General features: G+C 48.0%; 1 protein-coding gene across 1 annotated transcript in view; it reads right to left on the reverse strand.

Moving 5' to 3' along the window:
• Positions 1–18,222, reverse strand: part of ATG2A (autophagy related 2A) — a 2,189,461-nt gene that overhangs the window by 778,898 nt on the left and 1,392,341 nt on the right. The window contains exons 31-32 of the mRNA XM_069207806.1: positions 12,215–12,438; positions 11,987–12,122 (exon numbers count right to left, since the gene is read on the reverse strand). Coding sequence (XP_069063907.1) covers positions 11,987–12,122; positions 12,215–12,438 — 360 coding nt within the window. The remainder of the gene's footprint in view (positions 1–11,986; positions 12,123–12,214; positions 12,439–18,222) is intronic.

An 18,222-nucleotide genomic window follows, 5' to 3' on the forward strand; every position in this document is an offset into this window, starting at 1 on the left:
GGCCTGATTTAGTCATCAAAGGGGTCACAGATCTGGCTTAGGGGGCGGCTGCTGTACTGTATCAGAGCTAAAGAGTTAATCTGTGAGAAAACACAAGTCTTGCAAATTGAAAGAGTCCAGGGCCTAAAGACACAAAACAGCACCATTGGGGGGAGGAAGAGGAGGGTCACAGGAAAGAAAGTTTGAGTTCACTTCCCTGGCAGCAAGAAAGGAGTGAGCTACATACTAAGCAAAGAAGTGTGAAGCACTTTTGTGATATTCTTAAAAAGATCAATTGGTACTGTCAGGGGATATCCTCAGTGGCGGCCGGCAGCTTTAGGAGGGAGGGGGGTGGGCGGGAAGCGCACACACACACACACACACACACACACACACACACATTCTTTCATACACAGACACGTACGCACGCAAATTCATTAACAACACTCATACCATTCAAACATGCATGCACGCAAACATTCATTTTAAAACATCACACACACACACATTCTTTCACACAAGCACATCCATTAACACTCATACCATTCAAACATGCACGCATGCACCAAACATGCACCAAACATTAATTTTAAAAGATCACACACACTCATTCTTTCACACACACACACACACACATCCATTAACATCACTCATAACACTCAAACATGCACACGCGCACCAAACATTCAATTTAAAACATCACACACACACACACACACACACACACACTTACCTTCAGCCTCCAAGTCCCAGGAGGCTTGGGACTGCTTCCTTCCCTCATTGGCTGCAGTCCCAGCCTCGTCACAGAGTGGGATGGGGTCAGTGAGACTGCTGACCCCACCCCACTCTGTGACAAAGTGTCACTGATTGACACTCGCCCTGGACGTGTCAGGGCTTAAACCTTAAGCACCAAGGTCGAAGTTAATGGGTGACGCTTTCCTCGTCACCCAGGGGAGGGCCATAGGAGCTGTGACCTCCACAGGACCTCCACAGCCCAGCAAAGTTCAGCTCAGGCAGCCAGGAGTCTGCGCAAATCGCGCATGGCTCACTCCTGGCTGTCTGAGCTGAAAATGAAGAGTATCTGTCAGGCTGGCCTTTGTTCAGCCTGACATACACTCTTCATGAGGGGCAAAAGGTGTGGGGGCGTGGCCCCTCCGCCCTAACGGATGGGCCGCCAATGGATATCCTATAGACTGGTGTGCCCCCTCACCCTCAGGATTATTCCCACAAAAGATATAAGGGTCCAGCAAAATGTGTAAGAGAACAGAACTTTTAACATACGTAGAATTTGAGCCCTACATGCAACTGACATCACAGATTAACAAAGGACATCTTCTTGTGATGCACCAGTGCTTGGAAGTAAATGGATAGTAGGTCATTTGATCTTTCATCTTTTGTGCAGCTATAACACATAGTTGAGCTCTGCAGTATGTGATAATATCTCGCCATAAGGTAAAGGTCACCAAGATAAATGCCACTATTGGGCAAAGGAGACAGAAAGAAACCTACTCATTTAGAAGATACAGAAGAAGTGAGAATATTAAGGTTCTAGCACAATGGGTACTCTCATCACAAGAGGGTTGCAAAGTGTTATCAGGGCTATATCAAGTATGACAATGGCATACTGGTACACATTTTGGATAATCTTCAAAGGCATAGGTGAAGTGGCTGTGGTTGCACAATATACTTTAAATTAAAATATTGCTTATTAACAATTTTTTGAATTCTGAACTTAATGGGGTCTGTTAGGAGAGTACTTCCATGAAGAAATGTAGTTAGCTGAAAATGTCGGTGTTAAACCTTGACATTTTCAATATGGATGCAATTGGTGTTATGCACACTCTGAATTAGCAAGAAACACGAGATCCTGTATAAGTATAATGTAAGTTTCGTTTGATTCCCATTGCAATAAGGAGTCAATTGCAGGTGCTGCATATGCAGAAATTTGGGATCGATTAATCTAATCATACAGTTGAACTATGAGTGCTAAGTGGCCCAAACAGTGGGTGTGTACTCTAAGGTTACAAAGTTTGCTAATATGGTTATTTGTAGCATTTAGAATTATAGCATTCATGATGTTCAACTTATAAAGCAGGACAAAAGTGCTATTTGTAGTATAAAATGCTTAAGGTAGTATTTAATGGACTTCAGAAACACTTGTAATCAGGTAGAATGGTGTACGAAGGAAGGACTGGTAGATGTTAAAACACAGAGTGGTCTATGCACCTAAAAGAAAACTTACCAACAGCATAGCATGTGTACTGTCAGGGGGTTGCTTGCGGAAGACATTGTAACGTGAAGGCTTAACCAGCCAGTGGTGTATTTATGCAGAAGATCAGATCAGGCTGTATAGTCTATGTACAGCTATAAATATATTTTTATTGTTACGAGTTACCCCAAAAATATTTTCTGCCAAATGTTTTTTGTACAATAACTACAGATAAATGGATAAGCAAAGGCCTAAAGCCAAATAAAGTTCTTAACTAGGACGGAAGTGAACACATGATCAGGGCAAAAGCAATAAGAAAATAAAAGTAGCAATGACTTGTGAAGCCTGAGGAAGTCAGGAAAGAAGTTAGTCATATGTTTAGGATTCACAATCTAAAAGGGGTGGGTTTGGGGGGCGTTGCTTGGTGCACACGGCATAGGCTGGAGTTCTAAGAGCTCCAGAACGCCAGGCCCCATCCAACCTCATCCTGGCCAAATTCTGCTGCACAACGACTGGCAACTGAACCCCTCATCTCCCCGAGAGCCTACGACAGCCCTGGTGTGGGTCCAGATCGCGGTAAGAATAAGCAGTTTGGGGGCGATCTGAGGTGGATGCACGAAATGGCAGTGATGATGCAGCGTTACCTATAAACCAGAGGGGAGAGACCTGCGCTTGCCCCTGCTGGAGGAGAGGTGCTGGTGGCAGGGACATGGAAGACTGTGAATCTGGCAAAGATGTATGGCGGCTGAGGGAACAGCAGTGCCCCAGTGAAGATTTATTGTGGTGGAGCCTGCCCTGCAGCTTCCCCCTGGTTGAGACCTGTAGGGGCCTGCGTTGATCTTGGTGCTTGGAGCTGATCGGTAGGGGCACATACCTGAGGAAAACGTCCCCTAGTGGAGAGGATTCAATCTGCTGAGCAGAAGGCCAGGTCTGGGTCTGCCGTTACCTGGGCGCCTGGTAGTGGCGTAGAGGGCCGTGCTTCCTGAGTGCCCTGGGAGTGTTGTGGAGGCGGGGGAGCCGGCTGGACTGGGCCTTCCTTTCTCCGGGAAGTTGGAGTGTGGCATCGGTGGATGCCTCAGACTGGCGTAGGAGGTGAGGAGGAAGCGGGTAGGCTCGCTGTTTCTGAGGAGCAACGGTGACAGGTGTCAGGTGCAGGGGCACGGTTGAAGTGGAAGCACTGGATGGCTCCGATTCATTAGACCCCCCCCCCCCCCCTACCCCCCATCCCACCTCTCGCATACTGCCACGGGGGCCCGCACCTAGCAGCGTTGGCGAGAACCCTGGACTGTTTATGTGGGGGTCCTGAGAGGTAATACCTGAACAAGTCTCGGCAGGGAGGCCGTGAGGCCCTGGAAATGAAAATCAACACATTGGGCACCAACCTTATCCTCTTGTGAGACGATCAGGGGCGGCTGGCCGAGCAGATGTCTACGTTTGAGAGTGAGGACTCAGACTTGTCCCTTGTGGTTTCCTCCACCTGTAGCCGTCTTACCCACATGGAGACATGGCTGAAAATATTGGAACACATAGTAGAAGTGGCTGAAAACAAGGTGCACCACAGCAATATCAGACTAGTGGGACTGCCAGAGAGAACCTAGGGATCGAACATGGTAGTACTTGGAATAGTGGTTCAGTACCTCAGTAGCCCCAGAGGGCCTTTCCTCCTTCTTTGCTTTGGAGCGCGCTCACCGACCACCTAAAAGGAGGGGGTGCCCTCCGTGCTCTTATTGCTCCGGGAGGCACAGTGCGACAGTTCCCCTATCTGAAGTCGAAGCTCAGGGTGAACAACAGCAGGCTGTGGAGGTGGTGGCATCCATCAGTGGCTCGTGTTCTAGGCCCCCATCCCAGGAAACGGGAGGTCGGGACGGACTAACTGCGAACTATCGGACCACTCCGGTACCCGTTTACCAGTTGTTACCCGTGGAACCTCTGAAGTCATTTGACTGTTTTGCTATACTTGGGAGGCTAGGAGACATTCGGCAGAAGAGTGTCCTCATAATAGGGATCCGATGTTTGGATCAGTGGGCATGGCCTGAAGTATTCTCCTTAATTCTGTTGTAGTGACTGACATAACTGTTTTGATGGATGGGTGGCAGGGCATCTGGGCTTAGACACGGTTAACCGACTTTCCCCTCGGACAGTTATTCGTTTTGTGTATGCATGGAATTCCATTTGCCGTTTACATGGGTGAGGGTTTTCCTACCTGTCCTTGGGTGTGGGTGTGGGCGTTGGGGTATGTTTTGCTAGTTAGATGTATGCTGTATAAGGGTTTTTCTCCTGGGTTGGAGGCCAATGACTATGCCATTTTCGTACTGCTGTGTGAAGGTCCCAGGACTGTGTAGGCCACAGCTTGTGGTGACTTTCCTGACATGTCTATGCCCTGGTAGCTATGGTGTATGTGACGAATTATAAAATTAGTAGAGGGCAAATCTATTATACTACCTATTTGGCCTTTGCACGGGGTGCCCTAAAATGGATCCAGGCTGGGCTTCCCTTCCAGCATCTGAAGTCGAGAGTTAACCCAGAGGGTAAGGATGTGGTGGTCGCAGGAAGACTGAATGGGAAAGGTGTCACCTTTGTTAACGTCTATGGCTCTAATCTTGACCAGAGCGCTTTTCTTGAACACCTATCATTACAGTTGACTCCCCTTCTAATCCAAAACATCATGCTTGCGGGTCTGGGGATGGGGTGTATATTGGGATTCAATTATATAGTACATCCTGAATTAGATCGTTTTCAGCCCCCACTAAAGGACTCACCAATACATTGCTCGGCCTTTGTGTTTCAAGAATGGCAGGAAAACTGGGGCCTTTGCCATTTTTGGCAACCGGCCCCCACTTTTGCCTGATATCTGATGCTAACTTGTGCTGGGATCCTGCTATCCAAGCCCCAGCACCAGTGTTCCTTCCCTAAACTGTACCATTGGTCCACAATTGGCAGACCCCTGGCACACAGCTACGTACCCTGCAAAAGGAACCAGTGGTACCAAGGGCTCTGTGACCAGGGAGGGTTCCCAAGGGCTGCAGCATGAATTGTGCCACCCTAAGGGACCCCTCATCAAACACATGTACACTGCAGATCGTGTGTGTTGGTGGAGAGAAAAAGGTAAAGTCAACATGGCACCCCTCTGAGGGTGCCATGCCCATAAACCACTACCTGTGGCATCAGTAAGTCACCCCTCTAGCAGGCCTTACAGCCCTAAGGCAGGGTGCACTATACCACAGGTGAGGGCATAGCTGCATGGGCAATATGTCCCTACAGTGTCTAAGTCCATTCTTAGACACTAAGTAGTGTGGCCATCAGGGGCTGCTCCTCCGTTAGGGCGGAGGAGCGTCAACCCCCCGCCAGCAGCAGCAGCTGCAAAACCTTTACAAGAAAACAATAATAAACTGTGTTTATTATCATTTTCTTGTAAAGGGGTGGGGCATTGGGGGTGATGAGCACTGACGGGAGTGCCCGAGCACTCCTCTCAGTGCACATGTATGTTTGGCCAGCTGTCTCAAGCCGGCCAAACACACATGTGCAGTAGGCTCCTGTGCAGTAGTCTCTCTCCAGCCCAGCAACACAATTGCCGGGCTGGAGAGAGTCTACACAGGCTCCCAGTCTGACCAGGGAGTGCTTTGGCTAAGCGCTTCCTGCTTTTCTCAATGCTGCTTTGAGCAGCATGCCTGCAGCGACTAGGGACAGGAAAGTTACGTTTTTATTTATTTATTAAATAAATAAATGTAACATCCCCCTGCTGCACCCACCGCACCCCTTGAGAGGGCTGTGAGCCGTGACTGGTGGCCTTATTGAGTACATGGGCTTGGAGTGGTCATTACAAACTCCACAGCTGCATGATGGCTTCACTGGTATCAAACTTCTCAGCACAATAAACCCACACTGATGCCAGTGTTGGATTTATTGTAAAATGCACACCGAGGGCATCTTACCTAACCCTTTAGTGCGGGGATGACCAGTCTGTGCCACCCTGCCACTGACAGACAAGTTTCTGACCTCATGGAGTGAGAGCCTTTGTGCTCTCTGCGGTCAGAAACAAAGCTGGCTTTGGGTGGAGGAGCTTTACACTTCCTCTCTGCAGGAACTGTAACACTCAGGCCTCCTGTTACAGTGCCCCAGGGCACTCAAGCTTTTGGAGATGCCCCCCCCCCCCCCCCCGGACCAAGTCCCACTTTTCACGGCAGGACCGGTCTAAGAAGGTCCCCAAGTGATTCCGACCTCAGGTCCACCCTGGGTTGACCTCTCCTGGCCAACACAATGATGGTTGCAGCCAGAATCCAGAGGATCCTCCTGACCACGACTGGATCCAACGAAGATTCCCGACGCCCAAGGAGACCCCTGCACCCACAGCCCCCTGGCCTTAGAGAATCCGACCGACAGTCCAGCGACATCCAGCGGGCAACCCTCCTGCCTATCCAGCCTTTGGTTTAATGCACCCAACCCCCTGGAACCAGTCTGCAGCATCTTTTGCTACCCCCAGGTCCTACTACTTAAAAGCATTGGACACCCAGTTCTGTGTGTGCACCCTGCACATGGCTGCCCCTGTGCCGCTGAGGGTGTGTGTTGAAAGTAAACCTGTGGGCCCCCTCGGTGCTCCTCTAAACCAACCAGGTCTGCTCCCCGAGGATGCAGGTACTTACCTACCAGCAGATCTTTTTCGAGTGCCCCCAGTCTCCATAGGCACCCATTCTAAACCCAACATCAACTTTGACATCTGCACCCGGCCGGCCCCGTGTTGCTGGTGCTGGATGCTTAGGGTCAACTTGAACTTTGACTGGTCGACACCCTAACGGCTGGTGACTGGAACTGTAAGCTGAGTACTTACCTCCAAAACATACTAATACTTTTCCTCCCCTAGGGCTGCATTGGTTCCTATAAAAATTGCAGTCAACTTTTGAAATAGAAAATTGCTACTTAATTTTAAACTGCTTTATCTGCTAAAACCAAAGTGCATTTTATATATATGCTTGACACCTACTTACCTGCAACAAAGTTCTTCTGGTTCTAGTAACAAAATGTATTTTTGCTACAGAAAACAATTGGCCTGGAGTTAGTCATTGAGTGTGTGCCTCATTTCTTGACGGTGTGTGTACAACAAATCCTTTGTACTATCCTCTGATAAGCCTAAATGCTCGACCACATTACCACAAAAGAGAGCATTAGTGTTATCTACTTTAGCCTCTGTTAAGCCTCTGGGTTATCCCTGGACTCTGTGCAAACTATACCTCATTTTGATATAGTATATACAGAGCAAGCTTCCTACAGCCTGCACTACAGATTATTCCCTTTTCTCCCCTCTCCATGAACTGCACATCTGACTTGAACCTTCCTATGCTCTGGAGACATTTATTGCCATATGCAAGAAATGGAGTCCCTCCCCCATACCTATTCAGATCACAATCCTGTACTGCTATACCTGAACTGCTCCTGACCTACATCTAGGATTCCTACCTTGAAGCTAAAACCCAAATCCTTGGAAGACCCCCTATTTCTTAAGGCTGTTAGGGAGAAAATCAGGTCCTACTTCACTGACAATGCAGACACGGCCTCTTCCAGGCAAGTGGAGTGGGATGCCTTTAAAGTATTTATTCAGGGCCACCGCCTCACTGAGTCGATGGGGGTTCATTCAACTCTGCGCTGAGAACTCGCAGCTGCAGAGGACCTCCTTAGAAAGGATGAGTTGAAGCGCACAGAAAATCCTGACAGGCACCTGATGCTACTGACCGCAAAAGAAAATGTAGCAGAATGTATTGAAGGACTCCACTCATTTGATTGTAGAGTATATATGGAGCACTCTCATGCAGAGTGCAACAGTACCATTCCATTACTGGCTTGGCTTGTTAACGCGCCCCAGGGTGGAGCGCCCATAGTGGAACTCACCACTCCTGTTGAAGAGGCGCTCCACTCCCAGGCTGCCATTAATGATAGCTTTAGGTCCTACTATTGTGATCTATATACTAGTAAGGTACCACCTGATGATGCGGCTCAGGCCAGGTTCCTCTCAATGGCTTCTCTTCCACGTATTACGGCAGAGGGACTGGGGGCCGACATTACTCTTTCCGAGGTTCCCTGGGCGATTAAGAGTATGGCACCGCACAAAACACTGGGCTCTGATGGCCTGGCAGCCAGATTTTTTGCCACCTACGCGGCAGAGTTAGCCCAGCATTTGGTAGAGCTCTACAATGGGGAAAAGGTGACCGGTGGCCTGCCTCAATCTAGTAGAGAGGCGGTGGGGGTCCCACAATAGAAGCCAGGGAAGCCTGCGACTGACATTAAGGGATATAGGCCACTCTCAACGTTAAATGTCGATTATAAAATTCTAAGTAAACTTTTAGCTTCCCGGCTGCTCCCCCCTTATAAATAGCATTATCCACCCTGATGAAGCGGGTTTTATTAGAAGGTGTAACACTGCTATTAATGTGAGGCGGTTGTTAGCGATCCTGGAAGCCACTATCTAGGACAGGGAAAGAGCAGCGGTATTGGCTGTTGACACTGAAAAAGCCTTTGACAGCCTGGAGTGGAATTAACTCTAAGATGTTATGTTGGGCATGGGACTGGGCATTAACTTTGTAAGTTGGACACACCTACTCTACACTGACCCCAATGCCCAAGTCCACACAGGGCATACTGTTTCTGACAGCTATGAAGTGGGAAGGGACAGCCGTCTGGGCTGCCCCATCTCACTCTTGCTATTTGCTATTGTGGTGGAACAACTTGCCATGCTGGCCCCACTATGGGGGCCTTCCAGTAGACAGGACTATGTAGGGGGTAGCATTGTATGCTGGTGATCTCCTTCTGTTCCTGGCAGACATGGGGCGCTCCTGGAGACATTTGGTATCATCTCTGGGATGAAGGTCAATTGGCAAAAGAATTGACTTTTTCCACACTAAGGATAATGCAACACCCCCTGACCAGCTGGTTGATCTTACTTGGGAACCTCCCATATTTAGGAGTTAAAATTTGTCATACCCCAGTAGACATGTACGACAGGAGTTATGGCTTTGTGGTTAGAAACCTGAGGACTCAGATTGACTTCTAGAAGACCTTCCCGTTATCCGTTGTAGGTAGAGTGGCCCTCCTTGCCCAGACTTTTTATACTTTTTTGGGACACAGCCAATGTGGCTTCACCGTTCCTTTTTTGCTGACCTCAATGCTATGGTAAAAGCATTCAAATGGGGCCCGGGGCATTGACGAGTAGCCCTGTCCACACACTTCAGCGCCCAACCTCCCAGGGAGGAGTGGCGGTCCCGGGTTTGATACCTTGCGGTCCAGCTTCAGTGGTTCACCCATTGGGTGGATCGTAGATAGTCACGGGGGCAATGCAGGCCTTTTGGACCCCACATATGAGTCTTTACTCAAAACGCTTCTTAAAGTATGACGTGCCCAGGGGCGGACACTGGGGAATTTAAAACCATTCAGAAATGGTAGGACCGCTGCCTTCGTAAGACGGGCATTAGAATCCTGTACACTACGGACCTGCCCATACAGACCCTGTGGCAGCTCTTACATAGAGGGACTGGGGCGAGTTTACAGACTTGGATGGTGGCAGGTGTTACAAGGGTGGAAGATCTGTACTATAATTTAGTGCTCCTTCCGTTTGCAGAATTCCGGGAAGCATTTGATTTGCCACAGGGTCACTTTCTGTTGCATGGGTTGGTTTTGGCCACTATCCGTAAACATTGGAAAGCAGGGAATACAGAGCGCAGAGAACTCCGCTGCTGTCCTTATATAGCACTGTCAGAAGGCACGTATAGAGCAGTCACATGTCTGTACCATTCACTGGTGGCAGATGCTATCAGGCCGCTGGAGAAACTCTGATCCAGCTGGGAAGTGGACCATCGGATCTCAATTCCAAAGCGGGCATGGGAGGTCATATTACAGCGTACCCCCAAGGTATCCAGAAATGGGAGATTTAAATTAATCAATTTTTACATACTGCATAAGGCATACCTTGCACCTTAAAAAATTAATCAATACTTTAGGACAGAGGATACTGCTTCTCTTCGTTGTCAGTTTGTTGGGTTACCGACATTGGAAAGGGGATGTATTCTCTTAGAGATGTATAAAAGTAGATACTATTGCTCGCTCAAATTCATTTCCGATGTCAAGTTGTAAGGAACCCTTTCTTGTTGCTTGAAAATACCTAACAAAATCTGTTTAAAAATAAAAGGGTGGGTGTGTGGGTCTCACTCAAATTAAATGCAACATAGACCAGTGAAATAGCATTGGTTGCCCAAGCTGCTGTCCCCTCTGCTGCCTGACCCGCTTTTAAGAGATGGCTTCCCAGAGTAACAGGGAACAAACCATCTGTATGGTCTTCTTTCCTCACTATCTATTTCAATTCATTCAATTACAATAAGCTTTATTCGGCCAGCAGACCATCAAAGCAATACAATACAAAGATAAATAATCGTCATGAATAAAACAATACAAATCTACCATAAACCAAAATCTAAAGATAAAATAAAATAAAATCCCTGATTGCCCAGACTTAAAAATCAGTTAAGATCATTGTTTATATAAAAATTACGTATACGCCATGCCGCTACTAAATACTTGCTTACTGCATAAATTAACACATTTGAATTGTGACTTTTTAAGATCCTCAGAGCTAAGGCACATTTCCTTATCTTCAATTCCCTGCAGATTTTACGGATCCATTTAGACCTTGGGACTAGGTAAGCTATTTCATGATGTGCTAGTGGCTGAACATCAGTGCTTAATTTGAGCCGATGGATGCAGGTGGGGACCCTGGCGCTTGTTTTTGGGAGCCCTCAATTATTTTTCCTCAACATACTTTCACCCAGAACAAAAGAGAGAAAAACATACCAGGGTGAAAGAAAATGGCATCAGGTGGGATTAAGACTACCCAATCTTGGTATTCGGCATCCGGTCTCCGAACTAAAACTTTGTGCTTGACACTTATTGTTTTAAAACTTAAGCATCACTTAATGTTATGATACATATTCTACCTGTACACTACTACTGACATTATACTGCATGTTAATAAATATTGTATTGGAACATCAAAGCGTGCGGCTCCTTCTTGGGTGCCAGTTGTAAATTCCTCATCCGACACACTGTTGCTAATTTGTGTTTTGATTCTTGCCTCAGAAAGCATACCCTCATTGCAATAAGTAGTAGTAAACTGGCATGGATAACCTTAGTGTAAGCCATGGTACCTTGAGGCACAGCAATTAACTGTTGGCTCGTTTGGGGTGCTTCAGACAAACCTAGTGGAATAGATGTTTACAAACGCTGTGAAGAAGAGTGTTTGAGAGACAGAGAAGGCTTAAGGGGTACAGCAGATGAGGAGATGGCCATCAATGACATGCAATACTAGAAGCATAGTAGTAACTATTAAAAGAGTTACAATCAATGGAGTCAATGTAATTCAATTAAAAAGGGACAATTCTTAACATCCCAGCTTACCAGCGAAAGCAGATATACACTAGATTTTTTTCTGCTGTAACAGGAGACTCGTTTGTGTTTCACTTAAGGAACAAGTGCCCTCTACAATACTCAAACCACAGCAGTCACCACATATGTGTTTTCCATGAAATAAATAAATATTACATTACAATTTGGAATCTAAGAATCAGGTCAGAACAGCTTATTGATGAATGAATGATTTGCCATCAAAAAGCGTAACAAAGTCAGAAGGCAGCAGTGTCTTGTGCAAGGCTTTGTTGCCCTATGCATTACGGGGACCAAGCAATAGGAGATACTGCTTCCTGCACAAGAAACTAAAGTCCCTCTATTCTGCGGTCAAATAAAGTCCCAATGTTGAGGTCTCACCTTGGTCAGCTGGATCTCCATAAGGATGTCATGAATGCGTCCTGTCCCTCCTTGCGCTCTCCAGGTGTTTTGTGGCCTGTTGGTGATAGGCGATCGGGAGGGTGAGTTCCGATTACTTGCAGACCCAGATTTCAACCTAAATATTTAGGATCAAAAGGGAGAACAGTGATGAGATGATAAAAGGAGACAAAATATGCAGTTGCCTGATTTTAGTACAGATGGCCCTACCTCGGTGAGTGAGCAGAAGAAGGCCGGCTGATTCCAAAGTCTCTCCCCCCATAGAGGTGCCACACCACCGAGATCTCACGTAGCATGATGCGAATCTCAGGCACTGGGAACCTGGCTGGTGCCTTCAGTAAGTCTGTGCTGCCTAGTGGGCGGGAGAAGTGCCCATCCTTGACTATTATTGGTCCCTCCACCAGCTTTGCTACAACAGGCTCGCCATCCTTCGGCTAAAAGGAGAAGACACATGGAACATTTTATTGAACCATCACAAACTGTACTTAAAGGGAATACTGAGATACAAAAGAAAATATTTCCCTCACTGAAGGTCATTTGTAGGCAAATATTCAGTCATGCACAATACCTTTTTATAGTTGGCTTTTTCAAATATTGACACTACTGCTACGAGAACAAACCTGAAAGTTCTTACTCTGTTTCAGCTTCTTGAACTTAATGGAAATAGTGATAGGTCATGACCTCACCATGCTGATACAATCAAAAATCTGTTTGAAATCATAAAAAAGGACAAAGGAGAAAAACAGATTGACTACTTTGAAAATCCCAATGTGCTGGGTTTACATGAAGGATAAGTGCACATAAAGCTTAGCTATCTCTTTGATAAACCTGAGAACCCTTCTGTGATCAATCCTGATAAAGATGTAGTTTATGAGACCTAAAGAGTGCAGCTAGTCCACATCTAGGCCAAAGAGACTACTCTCTTTGTCCATGAGCTCGAGCAAGACAATTTTGAACAGGGGCGGTTGCACAACTCCACCTCCATTTATTGCATCCTTTTCTAGACTATGAATAAGCAGAGTAAAACTGTTGTGCAAGCAAATATTGTAGGGAAACTGAAATAAATGAAAACAGGATGCCTCCTGGCAAGGCAAAAGCAGGTTTACTGTTGCAGCAGGAGGAGTAGCTATACCCACACAGATAAACAGCTGGTCTCAAATGGCTGTTCACAGACAGCCCTTTATATAGTTACATTAACAATTTTTGTATTACTTTCTTTTTTTTTTTTTTTTACAAAAGGTCAAATGATCAAGTTATTTACCTTTGGTAACAAATTATCTGGTAGAGACATATTCTTGTTGCAGATTCCTTACCGACCCACCCATCCTCCCTGCTCTGCAAACTGATTTCTAGGGACAGGTACTTCCCTTTCAGGACCCTAGTTATGGCGCACTAGTATTAGTGTTATTCATGGCTCTGTGCTTTTGGCGTGGAAAGTCGTGAAAATAAACTGACGTCAGCACGCTGGGGTGATGCCTATATACGACCCAGGACGTCATATCCAGTGACCACAACGCCAATGGCAGATGCGGAGCAGACTGACGCCACTTAACAGTGCGAGGGGATACTGCTCTAAGAAAAATCCCCAGATCCAGACTGACGCCTAGGAAAATTCTAAGACAATCTGATAAAGATTTCCAGTTGCAGATTCCTTACCTTAGAATAGATACCCATGTAATACCAGCCCCGGAGGTGGGCCTCCGAACCAAGATCATACTAGAAATTCTGCAGGACCAAATGGCCAAAGTAGCCGTCCCTGTGGACCGGACGGTCCAGGCAGTAGTATTTTGTGAACGTGGGCAAGGACGCGCACGTTGCTGGCCGTGTGCTAATGCAATGGTTGCAGCTGTTGCCCTTGTAGAGTGAGCACACAAACCCTCAGGTGGTTGCTAGTTAGCCAAAGCTGGCACATTTTAATGTATAGAACAACCCATCTTGAAATGGTTCTCTTCTCCACTGCCCGACCGTTTCTTTGCACCCACATAGCCCACAAACAGTTGATCATCCACCGGGAACTCTTGTGTACGACTGAGGAAGAAGGGTGGAGTCTCTCCTCTTCCTTAGAGGGATGAGGGGGCACGTAGAAAGTAGGAAAGGTGATAGACTGGCCAACATGAAAGGGCGGTACTTCTTTAGGGAGACATGAAGCCCTAGTATGAAGCACCACCTTGTGAGGGTGGACAGAGAAAATGTGGCTTAGAAGAAATACCCTGTAACTCACTCACTCTGCGGGCAGAGATGATAGCCACAAGGAAGGCTGTTTTCAGAGTTAGAAGGCAAAGCGGACAGTTATGAAGCTTCTCAAAGGTAGCACACATCAGATAAGTAAGAACCAGGTGTAGATAAGTTCCCCTTTTGGATTTGTTACCCCCCGCCCACCACTTTTGTGCCTGGAATTGATTCTGAGTGTGTGCTGGGATCCTGCTAACCAGGCCCCAGCACCAGTGTTCTTTACCTAAATTGTACCATTGTTTCCACAACTGGCACATCCCTGGCACACAGCTAAGTCCTCTGACCCCTGTAACGCCCCTAAATCTAGGATTTAAGGGCACCCCTGAACCTAGCTCACCAGATTCATGGCACCTCAAGACAAAAAGAAGAAAGAAGAAGGACTGCTAAGCCAACGCCGGCACAGAGAACTACGGACACCAACAGGTTTGGCCCCAGCCCTACCAGCCTGTATAAAACTTCAAAGACTCCTGCACCAAAAAGGCGACGCATCCTGCAGGACCAGCGACCTCTACAAACCCCCAGAGGACTGCCTGCCTAGCAGAGGACCAGGAACTCCTGAGAACAGCAGCCCTATCCTCATGAAACTCCTGAAAGTACTTCAGAGCCGGCCAAGATCCGCAAGCCCTGCCCACTTTGCACCAGACATCCCTGGCCCATGTCCAGGTGGCCCACTGGTCCTGAACAGGTCCCCAGACTATTCCGACCTTGTGTCCACAGCAGGTTGACCCCGTCTTGGCCAACACAACAACCCCTGCAGCCTGAAACCAGAGGACCCCCCTGACCAAGACTGGATCCGATGAAGATTCCCAACGCCCAAAGGTACCCCTGCACCCACAGCCCCCAAGCCTTGGGGAATCTGAACCAATGAACCAGCAACGTTCAATAGGCGGGCCTCCTCCTTGTCCAGCCTGTGGTTTTCTGGAACCGACCCCCTGGACCCAGCCTGCAGGATCTTTTGTGACCCCCCGGGGTCCCCCAATTGAAAAGCATTGGGCGCCCAGCCTTGTGTTTGCACCCTGCACTCAGTCGTCCCTGTGACACTGAGGGTGTGTGACTGATGCCTAACTGCCCCCCCCCCTCCCCCGGTGCCCACCTAAAACCCCGCAGTGTCTGGTCTCCGAAGTCGTGGGTACTTAGCTCCAAGCAGATCGTTTCCAAGCACCCCCAGTCCGCATAGGATTCCATTGCAAACCTGATGCCAACTTTGACCTCTGCACCCAGATGGCCCAGTGATGGTGGTGGTGTACTTTCGGGGTCAACCTAAACTTCGACCTATGGACATCCTTGTAGGAAAGTACCCTCTTTTGTGCATGGTTACCTCTACTTTTTGCCTGCTGTCAGTATGCTTTCACTGTTTTCACTGGGTTCCTGATAACCAGGACCCAGTTATTGTGCTCTCTCCCTATAAATTTGGTTGCCTAGGTCTTTGCACACTCCACAATTGGCATACTAGTGCCCCCAGATAAATCCCTAGAATATGGTACTTAGGTACCTAGGGCTTTGCGGCACCAGGGGTTCCCTATGGGCTGCAGCATGTATTGTGCCACCCTTGGGACCCCAAGCAAAATGTGTCTGCAGGCCTGCCATTGCACTCTGCGTGAGAAGAGGTGTATGTACCCTTGCACTACAGGTCACTGCATCAGGTCACTGTGAGTCACCCCTATGATAGGCCCTACTAGCCCAGAGGGCAGGGTGCAGGCCCCGTGTGTGAGGGCCCCTTGTATGAGCACAGGTTCCCCTATGAAATCCAGCTCCATTGCACTGGACTTCCTAAGTGCAGGGAAGCCATTTTACCCATCTACTCGATACTGGACCTGTGTCCAGCTACAAAATGGTAACTCAGAACCTGGGCATGTTTGGTATCAAACTTATCGGAACCGCACCCCCATAATGTTGCCAGTATTGATTGCATGATTCCATGCACTCTAGGAGCTCCTTAGAGGACCCCCCAGTATTGCTCCTACTAGTCTTTAAGGGTTTTAGAAGCAGCCCGCGCTGCTGGCACCCTCCAGATGGGTTTCTGTCCTCCTGCTGCTTGACCAACTCCAGCAGGGGAAGGCAGAACAAAGGATTTTCTGTGTGAGAGGCAGGCAAAACCCTCTCCTCTTGGAAATGTGTGTGACATGGCTTGGGAGGGCTAGCCTCCCCAAGCCACCAGTATGCTTTGAAGGGCACATTTGGTCCCCTCCTTGCATAAACTGGTCTGCACCAGTCCAGGGATCTCCAGTCCCTCCTCTGGTGCAAAACTGTCAAAGGAAAGGGAGTGGCTACTCCCCTGTCCATCACCAACCCAGGGGTGGTGTCCAGAGCTCCTCCAGGTGGCCAATTCGTTCTGCCATCATGAATCCAAGATGTGCAGAGGCCCCTAAGAGCATCTGAGTGGCCAAGTCAGGCAGGTGATGTCACAGCCCCCTCCTGATAGGTGGTCACCCTGCTAGGTCCTATTTGGGGTCTCCCTCTTTGGTGGGTCCTCAGATTTGACGTGCAAGATTCCAGCAGGACTCCCCTGCAACGTTTACTTCATGTTTTGGCCACTGAAACTGCAATTGGACTCTCCAGAAACCAACAATCTGCAACTTCACCGACGACTCTGCTTTGCAAAAAAATTTCTCCGGCTCCTCCCAGCAAGTGCAACATTTCCCCAGCTGTGCATCCTTTTGAGGTTGACTAGACTCCAGCCTGCACCAAGAAGCATCTGCAGGCACCAACTGCAACGACAATCGGCTGCATGGATCTGCTCTCCTCTGGAACTGCTTGGATCCTGCATCACAAGTGGTGGTCTGGAGTGGTCCCCTTGGTCTGCTCTGCCCGCTCTCCAGCTTGGGAGATGGTAAGCCCTTGCCTCTCCTTGCAGGACAGTGCCCCTGGGCACCGCGACTTTTGCAGCTTCCAAGGCTTGTTTGCTCCTGCTTCAAGGGATCTTCAGGCTTTGTGTAGCACCAGCACTTCTTCCTAACAGCGACGTGGGACTCCTTCAGGTGTGCTGAGTGGGCCTCACTGGGAATGCTTTGCCTACTGCCAGTGGGTTGCCTGTGGGGGCTGCCTTCTCTTCTTGTGATTCTTCAGACTCCTGAGGATCACCACGGACTCCCCTCCCTGGGAAGAGTCTCATGGGCCATGCTACTTGTCTTCTTTTTCTTTTGTATTTGCCAAGGATTGGTGGTGGTTCTCCAGCACCACTGACCAACTGCAACTTGACAGACGACATGGGACACCATCTGCATCACTTCAGGAACTCCTCTTCATCTCCAGTGCTGCACAGCTGGTCTTCTTTGTCCCTCGTTGACCTGGTCCTGCATCCCTAGAAGAGAGAGTTAGTCATGGAGCGTGTGCATCATTTCTTGACTTTGTGTGTACAACAAATGCTTTGAACTACCCTTTGATAAGCCTAACTGCTTGACCACACTACCACAAAAGAAAGCACTGGTATTATCTACTTTAGCCTCTGTTAAGCCTCTGGGGAACCCCTGGACTCTGTGCGTACTATATCTCATTTTGATGTAGTACACACTCAATGACTAACTCCAGTCCAATGTTTTATGTACCAAAAAATACTTTGAAACTTTATTTCTAGAACCAAAAGGATCTTTGTTGCAGATAAGTACAGTTTCAAGAATGCATCTATCACTTTCAAGCATCAAACACACATTCTTATGAATTCACAGATAAAACAGTTTTCAGGTAATACTTTTCAGTTTCGAAAGTGGACAGTGCAATTTCTCATAGGAAGCAATACAGTCCTAGGGGAGGAAAAGTAACAACACAATTTGCGAGTAAGTACTCGACTTACGATCCCAGTCTTCAGGGGTTAGGGTGTCTACATAGCAAAGTTTAGGAAGACACCAGCATCAAGTGGGCTAGCCGGGCGCAGAGATAAAAGTTGAAGTCAGACGCCCAATAGAATTCCATGGGAACTCGGACCACTGAGAAAGGAACAGATTGCAGGTAGGAACCCACAATGTCAGGGCACAGACCTAGGGGGTTTA

Source organism: Pleurodeles waltl, chromosome 9 (assembly GCF_031143425.1).
Source record: "Pleurodeles waltl isolate 20211129_DDA chromosome 9, aPleWal1.hap1.20221129, whole genome shotgun sequence".
In the NCBI taxonomy this organism is placed as follows: domain Eukaryota; kingdom Metazoa; phylum Chordata; class Amphibia; order Caudata; family Salamandridae; genus Pleurodeles; species Pleurodeles waltl.